The 16,770-nt window shown below is 40.0% G+C and overlaps 1 protein-coding gene and 1 long non-coding RNA gene across 2 annotated transcripts in view; one reads left to right on the top strand and one right to left on the bottom strand.

Moving 5' to 3' along the window:
- Nucleotides 1–16,770, bottom strand: part of LOC112862683 (uncharacterized) — a 187,853-nt gene that overhangs the window by 124,683 nt on the left and 46,400 nt on the right. Inside the window, exons 9-13 of the mRNA XM_086707547.1 lie at nucleotides 16,520–16,672; nucleotides 14,710–14,811; nucleotides 10,022–10,183; nucleotides 611–723; nucleotides 93–228 (exon numbers count right to left, since the gene is read on the bottom strand). Of these exons, the coding sequence (XP_086563673.1) occupies nucleotides 93–228; nucleotides 611–723; nucleotides 10,022–10,183; nucleotides 14,710–14,811; nucleotides 16,520–16,672 (666 nt within the window). The remainder of the gene's footprint in view (nucleotides 1–92; nucleotides 229–610; nucleotides 724–10,021; nucleotides 10,184–14,709; nucleotides 14,812–16,519; nucleotides 16,673–16,770) is intronic.
- LOC147581139 (uncharacterized) lies at nucleotides 2,513–10,341 on the top strand. The gene is made up of 2 exons (XR_015251462.1): nucleotides 2,513–2,913; nucleotides 10,031–10,341. It is a non-coding gene; the product is annotated as an uncharacterized LOC147581139 (long non-coding RNA).

Raw genomic sequence — 16,770 nt, 5'->3', positions numbered from 1 at the left:
ATGCATTGCTACTGGAAAAGCAGGAAAGCCGCCTTGGGAGACAACCCAACATTTCAGACACCTGAAGCCAGCATGCCATGCCATCCACATACCTGCAGCTCCCTGATTCGCAGGTGGCGCAGATATAGAAAGGACAAGTGGGTCCCCCTCGTCAGGACAGGATCCCTATCGCTGGGCCCAGTCCCATCGTCCAAGCCGAGCAGTTGTAGGGCCATTGCATAGCTGTATCTTTAGCAGGCGGGAAAAACAGAATAAATGCTTTCCACCTCAAAGTGGTTCGGAAAATTCATCTACACCAAATTGAAGTCACTTTATTTAACTTAAGGGAGTTTCACAGTAGCTACTCTTTAAAAATGAACTAGAAGAAAAATAATTACTATGTATAAATATAAAAAGAAATTTCTCTTAGCAATTACTCTTGTTAAAAACCCAGTCCTACCTAGGGTGAAACATTAATTTAGTTGTCTGACCTGTTTTAACAGTCTTGCTTTTATTTCAGCTTTAAATATTTTTGAGTTAACATGTAACCTACTTATTATTCAGTCACTCAATTTCCTCCACAGTGTTTAATCCATTTCCTTGAGTCCCTAGTAAAATGATTTAATTTTACCCTTTCTCTTTTTTCTGCTTGACAGGCTTATCAGCATGTTGGCAGAGACTTATTTGTGCTGGGTCATTTGCATTTTGTTCCATCGCAAGGTCATCTTCCTTCATATTTTCATTCTATCAAAAAAGTAGTATCAGTTGAATGACATCAACATTTGCAATATTATTAACAAAAATCAGAGCTGGGTCACCACAAAATTAAATCCTATGATCCAAGGCATATTTAGATGAGCAAACAGAAGAGCATCTTGGTCCATTGCAACATGACATATGAAAATGTGGATTTCCAAAATAAATTGGAAGGCACCGTTTTTATTATTATTTAGTCTCTGTTTTATAAAACTCTTCACAGCTTTTAAAAATTGCCACCCCACACACACCTTTTACATGATTCACTTATGAAAAGTTGATACACACATTTGTAGATGCTTGAAACCATGAACGTCTCTAATCTAGTCTTGTTCCAGGCTGAGAGAGATCAGTGGGTTAAACACCTCTTTCTACTTTTGACCTATATGATTTAATTGTTTAAAGTCTTGATCCTGTTTTCACACTTGTAAAATGGCATAATGATACAAAATAAGCTGCTGTGAGAATTAACACTTAGTGACTAGCACCTCATAGGTGCTCAATTACATGCTGGCCATGGATTGCAATAGTCAGTTAGCCCTGTAGATCTATCACAGAACTCGTGGTTTATACTTAAAAAATCCACAGGCATTTTTCCTGATGTCAAGCAGGATGAGATCACACACAAAGGGCCCTAGGAAAAATTGTGAAGAAGGTGGTATTGATGAATGATCCTGTCCTTGGCCCTCTGAGCAGCCCCTTTCTTAGCTGTCCTTTCTGCCTGCCCCTGGGCATAAATGCCATTCTCATAAGACACTCTTTTTTCGTAGCGGTGCTGATACCCACAAAAATTCTGAGTGGCAATGAGTTAATTTGGAACCCCACTCTTTGGGTTACTTATATTCTAATAGTTCTTGGAATTCCAATAAGGCCCTATTTCAGAGACTGCTGGTTGTTCCCCCATATCCGCTTTCCTCTTTTTCTATAGTAATTGAATATTTATCTTGACACATAGCCACCCAGATGGAGATGACGTTTCCAAGCCTCTTTTGTAGCTAGGTGTGGCTATGTGACTAAGTTCTGGCCAATGGAATGAGAGTGAAAATGTCAGGTGGCAGCTTCTGGGAATTTCCTTGAAGTGGCAGCTTCCTCACCCCCAGTGTCCATCCTGCCACTTATATATGAATGTGACAGCTGGAGCTCCATCTCAGACCAGGTGTTGATCTTGGATATGGAGGCCACGTTTGTTGGAACTCCAGGACAGAAGGAGCATGGGTCCCTAAGAACTCCATGGGAGCAATCATCACACTGTCTCTGTACTTCCTACCCCTGGATGTTAATATGAGGGAGAGAAAGAAATTCCCATCTCCTTTCACCCTCTCTTATTTTGTGTTTAACTATGACCAACAGCCAAATATAATTTTAACTAATACAGTACTTAATATTCTAAAGATACACAATTGGTCTTTATGACGGGCAGTGGAGGAGAAAATTTGGAGCAGGGATACTAGGAAGAGCTGGTGAGAAAGAAAATGGTCTAATTGAGTATCGTTAAGTAGCTTCCCATTCTGCCTGTGGATAGTTAACTCCTGCCTGTTTTGGGTAAGTATGCACATCAGTGTATTTCTGTGTAAACATCCCACAACCCTGGGAATGGAAAAGGCTTTAGGAGGCGACATGGTGTACTCGCGTTCCTGAATACAGAAACACAAGATCATTACCCCAAATTAAGAGAATCTGTTATTTTAAGAAAATCTGTAGGGAAGAGTGTACTCTATGAGGAAAGCTGAACTTTGACAGTTTCTATTTGGCCCAGAATTTTGGGTAAGAGGGGCTCTACTGAAGACTTTTGCCCCCCAGCCTTATGGTGCTCTTATGTTGCAGTTCAGCATTGCTGGGCGTAGGTCCAGAGGGCAGGCTCAGAACCACAGCCTTTCTCTGATGGGACTGTGACTTTTTCAGCTGCTTCTAAAATTACCCAGAATTACATAGGAAGGAACAGAAAGTGACATCGAGTTACAGTGAAAGACACTTTGAAGGAATGACTGAACAAGCCACAAAAATACCCAGCAGACTGCCAGGAAGAGAGGAAGGGGGCACAACAGGGTAGGGTGAGTAACGGGAGAGAGCCCAGCACCCACCGGAAAAACAGAGCAACCACAGCCACAGAAGTAAACTGCTTAGGAAATACCAAAGGTGCATGAGTGTATCTCCCTAAGAAGGCTGGACACTGAGCAGGTAAGCAGCAGGGCTGACCGGAAAACAGAATGTCAACACCACCTGCGTTTGTACTTTCTTCCGAGGCAGGTAAACCCTTTGACATTTACTCTCCCTGGTGGCTGGGTCTTTGCCAGCATAGCTGAGTTCGTGTATTTGGACAGTTCTGAGACTTCTACTGATTGCAAATCTCATTTTATTCTGGGAAATTGGCAGGGGCAATGGAGTGGGAGTGGAGGGGGAAAGAATTAGAAGGAAAATATGTCTATTATGTATTTCCCACCTCCTAAATGTCCCTGCAGCTTCCTTGTGTATACCTACAGAATAAAAAGACTAGAGGGATAAATGTATACCAAATGTTAACAATACTATTGTTATATTTGGGTGGTAAAATAATGGCTGGTTTTTATTTTCTTCCTTGAACTTTTCTATATTTCCCAAATTTTTTATGATAAATACATGTAATTAGTGTCAACAGGAAATGTTTGTTTTTAAAATGCCTTATTGAATTGATGAGGGAAACCAGAAAAGAAGTGTTTTATGTGTCCCTGAACTTCTTGCACACTGGAGCTACTGTATATAATAACACTTTTGCGAGGGCACACCATGTACTCATAATATCTCTGGCAATGGAGGGGAGCAGTAACACAGGGGAAAACAGCTGTCTCTTCTCCTCTCCTCCGTATGGCCAGTAAGAAGAAGCAAAAGTAGAGGTTGGGGGCACCTGGGTGGTTCAGTCAGTTGAGCGTCCGACTTTGGCTCAGGTCAGGATCTCGTGGCTTGTGGGTTTGAGTCCCACATCGGGCTCTGTGCTTACAGCTCAGAGCCTGGGGCCTGCTTCAGATATTTTGTCTCCCTCTCTCTCTGTCCCTCCCCTGATCATGCTCTGTCTCTGTCTCTTCAAAATAAATAAACATTAAAAAAAATTTTTTTTAAAGGAAGCAAAAGAAGAGGCAAAGTTGATCTAGTGTTTTCTGCCCCTTCAGCATTCCATAAAGTTAAAGAACAGTGACCATTTAAACCATACCTTTAGAAATATGATGGTCTAAGGGACTCTTAGATATAGAGAACAAACTAAGGGTTGCTGGAGGGATTGTGGGTGGGTGGATAGCTAAATGGGCAATGGGCATTAAGGAGGACACTTATGATGAGCTCTGGGTGTTATATGTGAGGGATGAATCACTGGATTGTACTCCTGAAATCATTATTGCCCTATATGCTAACTAACTTAGATGCAAATTAAAAAAAAAAAAAGATATATGATGGTCAATAGTAGTATTGAATGTCTGTACATAAATAACCATTTGAGTAAACAGGGATTTTCTTGGGGAAAAGCACTGGATACAAGTAACTTGATATGATACAAGTTTGGGAGGTTCGGGAAGATCCACACAGGGCTGCCTGGTCTATTCTTTCTCCTGGTTAGGACTACAGTTAAATTATTTTTAAGTTTTTTCAGAAGGCTATCAAAAAATGCAGTCCATTTGGACCAGAATTACCTCTTTCTAGTTATAAATTATCTTCAATTAACAATTATAAGAAGATTTGGTATTTTTTTCTTTATCCCCCAAACCCGGATCTTTAAGTGAATTTGGAAATAGAATTGTGTATAAAGAAAAGAGTGGCCAGCCTTCCATGCTGATAGTAAATAAAAGGCCAATTCAAACTGTGATAGAAACATTACAAATATTATCAATGTTCAGACAAACACATTCTGTGTTAAAATGGACGTGGGAAAGCAGGTTCTCTCATAAGTTACTGTTTGGGAGAAAAACGATATACCACTTTAGCAGGAAACTTTGAATGTGCACATTCTGTAACCCAGGAAATCCACTTCTAAATATCTACTCTAAAGAAACACACACGTGCACAAGGAGGCATGTACAAGAAAATTCAGTAGGAATGGTTTCTAATGGAATAAAAAATGGCAACACTTATCCACAGGGAGGTGTCTGTGTGATCTGTGGTATATAATAAAATATAGTGCAGCCATTAAAAAGAACAACAGAGACAGATCTCTAAGAGATATTATTGGGCAAAAAAGAGCAAGTTGCACAAAGATCCATGGCGTATGACAGATCATGTAAATAATTTTTTAAAGTTTATTTCTATCTATTTTGAAAGAGAGAGAGCAAGTGAGGGAGGGGCAGAGAGAGAGAGAGAGAGAGGGAGAGAGAGAGAGAATCCTAAGCAGGCTCCATGCTGTCAGCACAGAGCTGGACACAGGGCTCGATTTCACAAACCTTGAGATCATGACCTGAGCAGAAATCATGAGTTGGGACACTTAACCTACTGAGTCACCCAGGCCCCCCAATGATAGATTATTTATATACAAAAATAAAACACAAAATTATGCTATATGTATATATTTTAACGAGAACATGCGTTTAAATGAAAATGCATTAAAAAGGCTTGAAGCCAATAACCATGTTAACCTCTGAGGAAGTAGAATGGGGACCCAGTATTAGAGTTGCCGTTAGCTAAAGTTAAAGCATTAACTTTTCAGTGATGTTTCCACTTTTTACTAGGAGGAGACATTTATTTATTATTTCTGTATTTAAAATTAATTTCTAACATCTTCTTAAGGAGAAAAATGGTAACTTTACAGTGGAAAAACCTGGCAAACATTGTTAGCCTAACCACATGATCAAGAGTAACATCCCCAGTGATAAATCAGGTTGATAGCATCTGCTTCAGATATGATGTGATGAGAAAGGCACTTCACCTCTGAGGTGCTCATCCTCCAAACTTATAACCCCAGTATAACCATGAGAAAAACATCAGACAAATTCAAATTAGGGAACATTCTACAGGTTGCCTGGCCAGTACTCCTAAAGACTGTCAAGGTCATGGTAAACAAGGAAAGACCGAGAAATGGACACAGACCTGTGGAGACTGGCAAACAGGACACTTAAAGATAATGTGGTACCCTGGAGCACAAAGAAGACATTCATGGAAAAACTAGTGAATTCCAAATATAGTCTAGTTTAGATGTCAGTAATGTACCAATGCTGGTTCCTTAGGTGTGACAAAGTAACATAAGATCAATGTTAATAATAGGAGAAACCAGGGGCACCTGGGTGGCTCAGTCAGTTGAATGTCCGACTTCGGCTCAGGTCATGATCTCACAGCTCGTGGGTTTGAGCCCCACATCGGGTTCTGTGCTGACAGCTCAGAGCCTGGAGCCTGCTTTGGATTCTGTGTCTCCCTCTCTCTCTGTCCCTCCCCAGCTTGCACTCTGGCTCACTCTCTCTCTCAAAAACAAATAAACATTAAAAAAAAATTTTTTTTAAATAATAGGAGAAACTGGACAGGGATTCCTGGGAACTCTTTACACTATCTTTTTAACTTTTATGTAAATCTAAAACTACTCTAAAATAAAACATTTATTTTCTTTAAAAAAAATCCCTAAGGAAAGGCTGCTGGTGAATAGTGTTCACAGAAAATTGATCAGAACTTGTTCTGAAGTTGTGCTATACATAATTAGTGCTTATATTCCTTCGGAGCTGTTAAAATGGACAGTCCTACCAGGTTTGCTTTCCTTCATGCAGAAGACGCTTAAGAAAGTCATTTTTCATGGGCTATTATCACTTGCCAACTTCAGAATCAGAATGCTGACCAGCATATAGATGTTAAAATTCATACTTGACTGCTACATGCTTGCAAAATAGTAACAGAGCTTTAAAATTCATACCCACATTCCTATGACTCTTCCCAGCTGCCACCTTCCACTTAATTCTAATCTCATCCGACTAGTATTCAACATTCAGAATGGCATCACACTACTATTGGTCCCCTGATACTGTATAAAGTGACTCTTGACCAGAGCAGATATACCCAAGGAGGTCACAAAATAACACCCACAGGAAACTGTGAAGGAAAAGTAGAAAACTGTTGATTGTTGCCTCAGAATTTCCTTTCTCAGACACTGTGCTATTTTCCATTCTCTACTTGGAAAACTCTTCTCCAGTATGGCTGACTCCTTCTCATTCATCAGATTTCAGCTCAGATGTCCCCAACTGTGAAAGAGCTTGGTTGATCATTCCGAGAGTGCTCCTTTCTACCCTACTGCCCCCTTTTCCTGTGGTTTTCTTCATGGAACCCACAAGTTAGAGACGTAGATTTACTTTTTTGTTCACTTGTGTATTGCATGTTTCATTCCCTGAGCAGCACAATTCCTGGCACAAAGGCAGCATCCATGTAATAATCATTGAATGAATGAATGAATGAATGAATGAGAAACTTGCATGACACTAACATGCAGGTTAATCCATGTGTGTTATATGGCTCCCCTCAGGATCCACCTCTAAAATCTACAGGTATTCTAAGTCTCTTTAGGGTGTATATCAACTTGAAAAGAGGTGCTCACATTTTTCTCCCTTTGGCTAATTCCAAGAACAACATTTACAAGTCAGTCAATAGCCAGAGGAAGTGGTTTTCTTTCTTTTCTTTTTTTTCCCTCCTATTTAACACTAGGCAATTGCATTCACAACAGATTTTGGTGAAAGCAGACTGCATTTCATCATACCCTGCTTGACTTTCTCCCTCATCTGCAAATGGAGGAAAGCAGTAACAGAGAATGGCAGAAGTGTTAGTTCTCTCCACTGGGTGGCTGGGCACCTCTTAGTGTTTTCTGCCTTTCAACATTTACTTGAGCCAGCATCTCCTGCTGTCACCATGCACCTTCTGCTTTTCCCTGGTAAGTTCCTTTGTCCCCTAAATAGCCATAGGCATTGTTACAACTCTGGCCTGCTGGTCCAGCCAGACCCTGGACCATTCTCCATGAATTCAAACATGAAGCTCTTTGCCTCTGACTCCCTCTTCCTTTGCCTCTCACCACTCCCTTACTCATATTCACCTCCTTTCACCCTCATCTGGCCCCCAGGAATTTAACTGCCCCCATTCTCTCAGTCAAGGAGAAAAGAATATTAGTGCTAATGGCCCTCAAATATTAATACCAGAATTTCAGGTAATGGAGGATTATATCAGCATCAATAGGTAGACTGTCCAGGATCCTAGGAGCAGGGGTCTTATTCTGAGATACCTGGGCTGACTTTGCCTTCGCCCCCTCCCTTCTTTCCTACTCCCTACCTCCTTTCCTTCAAGCTTGGTTCAAGAAACAAAAGAGCCAGATGTTTTTAAATGTCCCCTTGTTAGTATAAGGTCTTCCTGCAAGGTGACATATACCTCAGTATGAAATGGCAATGGAATAGGAAAAATGTGGCTATTTTCTCAATTCTTGCAGGATGCTAGCTGAGGAGTGCCGTTGGTAGTCATGCCCTATCAGAGAATTCAGAGGCCAGGGAGATCCATGCCATGATATGCTGTATCTGTTCCTGATCTGTGTGACCAAATCATTTTTTATTAGGTTCTCTAGATCCTTACCTAAACAGATTGAAAAGTGCATAGAAGTTGTGGTGTGTGTGTGTGTGTGTGTGTGTGTGTGTGTGTGTGTGTGTGTGTGTACATACATGCACTTACAGGTTTGCTTCCAGCTAATCTGTAACTCATTTCAAGTTTCGCTTTCTCCCATACACAGTCTGAGATGATGGACCATGACAGTGCTCTCTCTAGCATTCTACTAAACTTCTCCATACCTTCGACTTTATGTATAATTTTTAGTCACTCTACAATTAATCTTTAGGGGTGAAAATAATAGGATTATTATGCAGATTGGGCCCAAGACAAATTCAGGCCCTCTTACTTCAACTGAACCCACTAGCTACATGGTCATCCTTATATTCTTTTCTCACTGGTGGCCCTGTGGTGTTCCCAGAAGTGATATACCTCCTCACCTGTCACTTTCACCTCCCACCTCACTAATGCAGACATCCTCTCCCTCTTCTCTCTCTCCTGGAGACAGCCAGAGCCATTTACAAGCTACCACACCTTATCTTTTGGCACGTGACAATTCTATATACCTCATTCACCTCAAGGGAAGTGATGCCATTCTCCCTTTCTCAAAATTACTCCTTGGACTGGTTTCTTCATTCCATTCCCTCCTCTTTCCCCAGGGTCCTTTTCTCAGATTTAACAATTCAGATCTTCCATCCCTTCCTCTCCACTGCTCTTTCCTCTCAGACAATGAACATATTGAGTCTTCCCATCTTAAATAAGCAAAGGAAACAAAACTCTTCCCTTAGAGCAACAGAGAAATAATAGCAGATTATTCAAAAGTGATATAGTACCACCGTGAAGACAAATATCCAATAGCTTTGTGTAGAAACTGATTTTCGTTGCCAAGCTCCAGGCCCATCTTATGTAGTAGCTATCTGGCTGGCTTCCCTGCCTCCAATCTCTCCCTCTTCCCATCCAACTAACACCTGCTACTAAATTAACCTTCCTACAAAATACAGCTTCGTATATATCACTTCCCTTACAGGAAAAGTACAAATTCCTTGGTCGGAAATTTAGAGGCATTCAAAACCTACTCTCTCCCCCTCTTAAAAACACCTCTCTTCCCTATATGTATTTCCACATGAATCTTTCATGCAGCCAAACTGGACTTGAACACTCCACGCACAGTATCTCCTCTGCATTGTTGTTCATGCTTCCCTCCCGAATGTGATTCCCTCTCCAGCACCACTTCCCCGAGCCCCACGATTCCGTCAAGTCCAGGCTCAATTTCCTCCTTTTTCCAGAGGCTTTCTCCCAAAAGAACCAACCCTGGGGGCACCACTTTGCCTCTAAAACACACCACTTTGCCTCTAAAACAATATTTAACAACTGTCCAACTCATTTGGTGTTTAGCACTAAGGAGTGGGGGCCCCTGGGTGGCTTCGTCCGTTAAGCACTAAAGTGTGAAGCTTTGCATTTGTATGTATTGGTTGAGTATAGGTCCCGGAAGCAACATCTTGTATTACACTTCTTTATATGTCTGTTTTTAATTAGCATTTAAGTGTATTAAATGCTAATTATACGTGTGTGTGTGTGTGTGTATAAATGTGTGTGTGTGTGTGTGTGTGTGTGTGTGTGTGTGTGTGTGTGTATGAAATAAAAACAAGCCTGGCTGGGTAGTAAAGCTTTTAGGGGGAGGGTCTCTGCAAAACTACCAAAGTAAATTTCTAAGGCATACACACAGGTGGTTCGTAGAACAGAAAGGCACATTGGTTATTTCTTCCTGTTGTACCTGGTACAGGTTGGTGTTGCTATAAATGTCCTCCCAGATACTGTCATAGTTGCACTGATGCGAACTCTGGGAAGCCACGAAAGCTGGATGAGATGGAGCCAGCATGACTGTCTTCGCCGCGTGGTCTTGGAGCACTTGCATCACTCGCTCAGGGCTGGAAATCTCAAGGAGTACAAGGGGGAAATGAATGGTTGGGAAAAGCGTTATTCCCTTCTTTTCAGCAAGAATGTGGTCGTGAACACATGAATAGGAAAGCAGTCCCAAGTGGGGCTTTATTCAGTTAAAAAATAAAATCATACTCAAACATCATGATTGCCTTACATATGTCCATCCATGTAACATTGTAAGTATTCAAATACACATAGGAGCTCATTTAAAATTGTGTGACAACCCTCTAAACACAATAGCAGGTTGCTCCCCTAGAGGTGTTGTGGGACCAGTGAAAAGATGAACACCCATCATTTTGGGTACAAACCCTGTTTGCTATTAGGAAGCTGACAGGAGATGGAGGAAGAAGAAGCTGGGTAGTGTGAGGGAAGCCCAGGCTTTGTAAGGATGCAGACTTGGGCTTGCATATCTACTGGAATCCTGTTCTTGTTCTGTCCTAACAAGAACACTAGGATGTATCTCCCCAGATTGCTGCAAGAACGCCTGGCATGTAGTAGGTACTGAATAAATGTTCCTTCTTTTCCGGAAGTAAAGAATCAAATAATAGTCCCAACGCTGAACTCCTACTGCAGTGATACAAATATTATGGAATTTCAATCATTTTAATATCACAAGGAACTTCAAATATCATTTAGTCCAATCTCTAATCAAAATCCCAATGGCGTTTTTTGCATAAGTAGAAAAATTCATCTTAAAATTTATACAAAATCTCAAGGGACTCCAAATCACCAACATAACTTTGAAAAAGAAGAACAAAACTGGAGGACTCACACTTTCTGATTTCAGACCATATTACAAAGCTACAGTAATCAAAATGGTGTGGTACGGGAATAAATTGGACGTATAGACCAACAGAATAGAATAGAAAATCTAGAAATAAACCCTCGAGTATGTGGTCAGATGATCAAAAGATATCAATGTCATTCAACAGAGAAGGGACAGTCTCTTCAACAAATTGTTTTAGGACTGGATATCCACATGCAAAGCAATGAAGTTAAACCTTTATCTTATACCAGACACAAAAAAATTAACCCAAAATAGATTAAAAATCTAAACATAAGACCTAAAACTATAAAACTCTTAGACAAAAACAGGGAAAAACCTTCATAACATTGAATTTGGCAATGATTTCTTGGATATGACACCAAAAGCACAGGCAAGAAAAAAGCAACATAGACAAATGTGACTACATAAAACTTTAAACTTTTGTGCATCAAAGGATACAATTAACAGAGTGAAAGTCACCTAGGGAATGAGGGAATGTATTTCCAAATTACATATCTGATAAGAGTTTAATATCCAGACTATATGAAGAACTCCTACAACTCAGCAACAACAAATAGAATAACCCAATTTAAAAATAGGCAAAGGACTTCAATAGACATTTTCCCAAATATGATATACAAATGGCCAATAAGCATATGAAAAGATTCTCAAAATCACTAATCATCAGAGAAATACAAAGTAAAACCAAAATGAGATATCACCTCACATCCATTAGGATGGCTAATATCAAGAAAGACAGGAAGAAGGAGAAGAAGAAGGGGGAGAGAAGGTAGTTGGGGAGGAGAGGGAGGAGAAGGAGGAGAAGGAGGGGGAGGGGGAGACAGATGGGGCATTGAAGGGGAGGAGGAGGTGAAGGAAGAAAGAACAAGGAAGGAAGGAAGGAAGGAAGGAAGGAAGGAAGGAAGGAAGGAAGGAAGGAAGGAAGAAAATAACATGTGCTGATGTGGATGTGGAGCAATTGGAACTCTTGTGTACTGTTGGTAGTATTGTAAAATGCTGATATTTCTATGGAAAATAAAAATTAAAAACAGAATTACCTTATGATTCATCAATTCCACTACTGGGTTTATATCCAAAAGAATAGAAAACAGGATCTCAGAAAGATATTTACACATCCATGTTCATAGCAGCATGATTCATAATAGCCATGAGGTGGAAGCAACCCAGATGTCCATCAACAAATAGATTTTTAAAAACATGGTAGATACACACAAGAGAATATTATTCAGCCTTAAAAAGGAAGGAAATTCTAATGTCTCCTACAACATGGATGGATGTGGATGGGTAAAATAAGTCAGTCATAAAAAGACAAATACTGTATTATTTCACTAATACATGGTACCTAGAGTAGTCAAACGCATAGAGACAGAAATTAGAATGGTAGTTTCCAGGGAATAGGGAGAGGGAAGAATGAGGAGTTATTGTTTAATGGGTCTACAGTTTCAGTTTGCTAGATGAAAAGTCCTGGAGGTGGACAGTGGTGATGATTATCCAACATTATGGATGTACTTAATGCCACTAAACTGTACACTTAAAAATAGTTAAAACAGGGCACCTGGGTAGCTCAGCTGGCTAAGTATCCAACTCTTGGTTTCAGTTCAGGTCATGGTCTCACAGTTCGTGGGATCAAGCCCCATATCAGGCTCTGTGCTAACTGTGCAGGGCCTGCTTGGGATTCTCTCTCTCCCTCTCTCTCTGACCGTTCCTTGCTCATCATGAAGTCTCTCTCTCAAAATGAATAAAGTATCTATATATGTATGTGTGTGTGTGTGTGTGTGTGTGTGTGAAGAAAATGTGTGTATGTGTGTGTGTGTGTGTATAATGGAATATTACCCAGCCGTCAAAGAGAATGAAATCTTGCCATTTGCAATGATGTGGCTGGAGCTAGAGTTTCTTGTGCTAAGGAAAATAAATCAGTCAGAGAAAGACAAATACCATATGATTTCACTCCTATGTGAAATTTAAGAAACAAAACAGATGAACATAGGGGAAGAGAAAAAGAAAGAGAGGGAGGCAAACCATAAGAGACTCTTAACAGTGGAGAACAAATGTAAGGTTGGTGGAAGGGAGGTGGTTAGGGTTGATGGAGGGGTGTTGGGTGGGGGGATGGGCTAAACGGGTGTTTGGCATTAAGGAGGGCACTTGTTGGGATGAGCACTGGGTATTCTATGTAAATGATCAATCACTAAATTCTACTCCTGAAACCAATATTACACTATATGTTAACTAACTAGAATTTAAATAAAAACTTGAGACAAACAAAACTAGGTAAAATAGTAAATTTTATGTCTATTTTACTACAATCGAAGAAAAGAGGGGGAAATAATGTAAAGAGATCCCATGTACTCTTCATTCCATTTCCGCCAATGTTAACATCTTGCAAAACCATAGTATAGTATATCACAACCTGGATATTGACCTTGATACAGTCAAGTTATAGAGCAAATGCATCACCACAAGGATCCCTTATGTTGCTCTTTTATAACCACACTTCTTTCCCTTCCTCACCAGCCTCTCCTTAGCCCCTACAATCCACAAATCCATTCTCCATTTCTATACTTTGTCATTTCAAGAGTATTGTAGAGGGGCGCCTGGGTGGCTCAGTCGGTTGAGCGTCCAACTTCAGCTCAGGTCATGATCTCACGGTCTGTGGGTTGAGCCCAGCGTCGGGCTTTGTGCTGAGGCTCAGAGCCTGTGCTCAGAGCCTGGAGCCTGCTTCGGATTCTGTGTCTCCCTCTCTCTCTGACCCTCCCCTGTTCATGCTCTGTCTCTCTCTGTCTCAAAAATAAATAAACATTAAAAAAAAAAACTTTAAAAAAAATTTAAAAAAAGATTATTGTAGAAATGGACTTATACCATCTTTATGCGATTGACTTTTTTTCAGTCACCTAGTTCTCTGGAGATTCATCCAGGTTCTTGGGTATATCATTAGTTTGTTCTTTTTTACAGCTGACTGCTATTCTGTGGTACAGATGTACCACAACTAGTTCATTTACCCTCTGAAAGACATCTGGGTTGTTTCTAGATTTTGGCTATTGTGAATAAAGCTGATAAAATGTTTGTGAAAAACAAAAGGGAAAGGAAATCTGGCCACATGCTACCACATGGATGAATCTTGAGGATACTACCCTAAGTGGAATAAGCCAGTTACAAAAAAGACAAATACTATATGAGTCCCACTTATAAGAGGTATCTAAAGGTAGTCAAATTTAGAAACAGAAAATAGAATGGTGGTTGCTAGGGGTTGTGGGGAGGAGGAAATAGGGAATTGTTGTTTAATAGGTACAGAGTTTCTGTTTGCCAGGTGAAAAAGTTCTGGAGATCTGTTTCACGATAATGTGAATATACTGAACACAACTACGTGCACGTAACATGATTACTATGACAAATTTTATGCTGTGTGATTTTTACCACAATAAAAATAAGATAACTTCATCCAGTATTTCTGTTTCACAGATGAGGAAACAAACTCAAGGACGTTTTGTGATTAGACCAATGTCACACAGAGCATTAGTGCTGAAGCTGGACTGAAATGCAGCTCTTTTGACAATTGTTACTTTCTACTGAAAACTAACAGGGCTATAAAACTTTTGGAATTAGATTAGAACGTTCCAAATAAAGCTTTCATAGAAAATCCATGGCTAATATTTCTTTAAAAGGGAAAGAAAATTCAATTTTCTGAGAATGATTTTAGCAAGAATTTTATCTACAAGGGAACATGGTTATTTTCTTACCTTCAAAAACTTTGCTTGGAGTTGCATTAATGCATCAATTCTTTTCCGTTCTTTTAGTTTGGTCAACATCTTCTTTTGCCAAGGATCACATTTTGGCTTAATCTAACGGACAAATATGTTCATACAAAGTTACAACATAACAGAATGGTTCTAAAAAAAGTTGCAAGCAAAGAGATTCAAGGGCCTTCTGAAATGGGATCTAATCTTGGTGCTAGAAAGTTTGCCAAGATCATGGGACATCTTGGAAAGGGTCTGCATGGGTTCACAGATCCATGGAGGGAGATGGCAGCAGCAATTCCTGTTGGTGCCTGGCCTATGAGATACATTACTAGCTTCAACTGGGAAGACACAGAACCATCCACGAGCAGGAGGGACCCTAAATCCATCAGTGTTGGGCACCACACTTGATTTATGGGGCAAGAAAAGTGTGACCACAAATACTCCACAGTAAAAATTTACCTTCTGCATTAATAGGGTATATTTCAAAAACTAGACCCATAGCTGTACATACATCAACATACTCATAACTCTCAAATTTATATCTAGCTCTAAGCTCCAGTCTATTATATCCAACTATCTCCTTGATATCTATAGTTGGACGGCAAATGTAACAATCTAAAACAGAAAGTCTGGCTTTTCCCACACCAACCACCTATTTGCTCAAGCCCCAGGAGATTTCTCTCCTTTCCCACCGCCCATCTTACCATACAAGACTTTTCTTTCTCTCACAATTAGTTGATCCTCATTATTCATGGATTTTGTATTTGAAAATTTTCTACTCACTAAAATTTATTTTTAAAACCCAAACCAATAGTAGCAGATCTATCCAGGTTATTCATGGACATGCAAAGGATGGTGAAAAATTTGAGTCATCCAACCCCACATTCCCAGATGAGGTCAAACAAGGTGACATTCTGCCTTCTTGTTTCAGTTCTCATACTGTAAACAAGTTCTTTTTGTTTCTACATTTTTATGTTTTTTACTGATGATGTCACTGCTTAAAATGGCCCCTAGGTATAGTGCTGAAGTATTCCTAAGTGTTCCTAAGTACAGGAAGGCTGTGATATATGTTATAGAAGATATACATATGTTTGATAAGTTTTTTTCAGGCATGAGTTATAGTGCTATTGGCCACGAGTTCAATGTTAATGAATCAAAAACATATATTAGTCTTTAAACAGAAACACACATAAATCAAGGTTATGTATTGATCAGTTGACGAATAAACCTTGTATTTTCCCTATGAACAATGGTTCTGTATTTGTTAATTCAGTGTTTGTGGCAACTTTATAGAACATAGTAACCCCAAACAATGAGAATCCACTATACTTACCACTACCCAAAATCATCTTGTTTAATCTGCTTCTGTATTGTTTGTAAATTGTGTATCTCCAGCACCAAGGGTCATGCCTCACACATAGTATATACTCAATAAATAGTTTTTGACTAAAAAGCTGGATTTACACAGCTCACTTATACCTTTGAACGTTATTCTTTGTTCTAGCCAAGTAGCCAAGACCACTAACAACAAGAGAGTTCTGACCCAATAGAGAGTACAGGATCATGGGGGCTTTTCAGAGAAGGCAGGTCAACATGGCTAACTTCAACATGGACCCAAGGCAGGAAGGAGCTGGGGGAGATTGGTGTACCTACCGTTGGTCCTACGGGACAGTTTGCTCAGGGCACTGAGGCGAGGGGAAAATAGGGACCTGACAGACCTGGTGCTACCAGGTTGCTTGGCCTGCTTGTAGGATACTTTATGACCATGCTGACATCACTGACAGGTGACTATCACTACAGGTCTCTTTACCTTTATAAAGGAAATCCAGTTAGCTTTCTTTTTCAAGGCCATACCAGGTCCTGCCAAACCCAAATTCTCCATAGTAGCTATCTTCGCATCATAGTCTGGAAATGTTTGCATTCTCTGTTGCTCCATAAAGATGCTTTGAAATTTTTGGGAAACCTAAACAGGATGAAGGCAAAGTTTTTCTTAAAGGGTCAGATAGTAAATATTTTAGTCTTTGCAGACCATATATATGATCTCTGTTGCAAATACTAAAC

This window comes from Puma concolor, chromosome B2 (genome assembly GCF_028749965.1).
Source record: "Puma concolor isolate L17-30 chromosome B2, mPumCon1.1.hap2, whole genome shotgun sequence".
NCBI classification, from domain to species: Eukaryota; Metazoa; Chordata; class Mammalia; order Carnivora; family Felidae; genus Puma; species Puma concolor.
The sequence above is the reverse complement of the archived record's forward strand: the minus strand, read 5'-3'. Positions and strand labels throughout refer to the sequence as shown.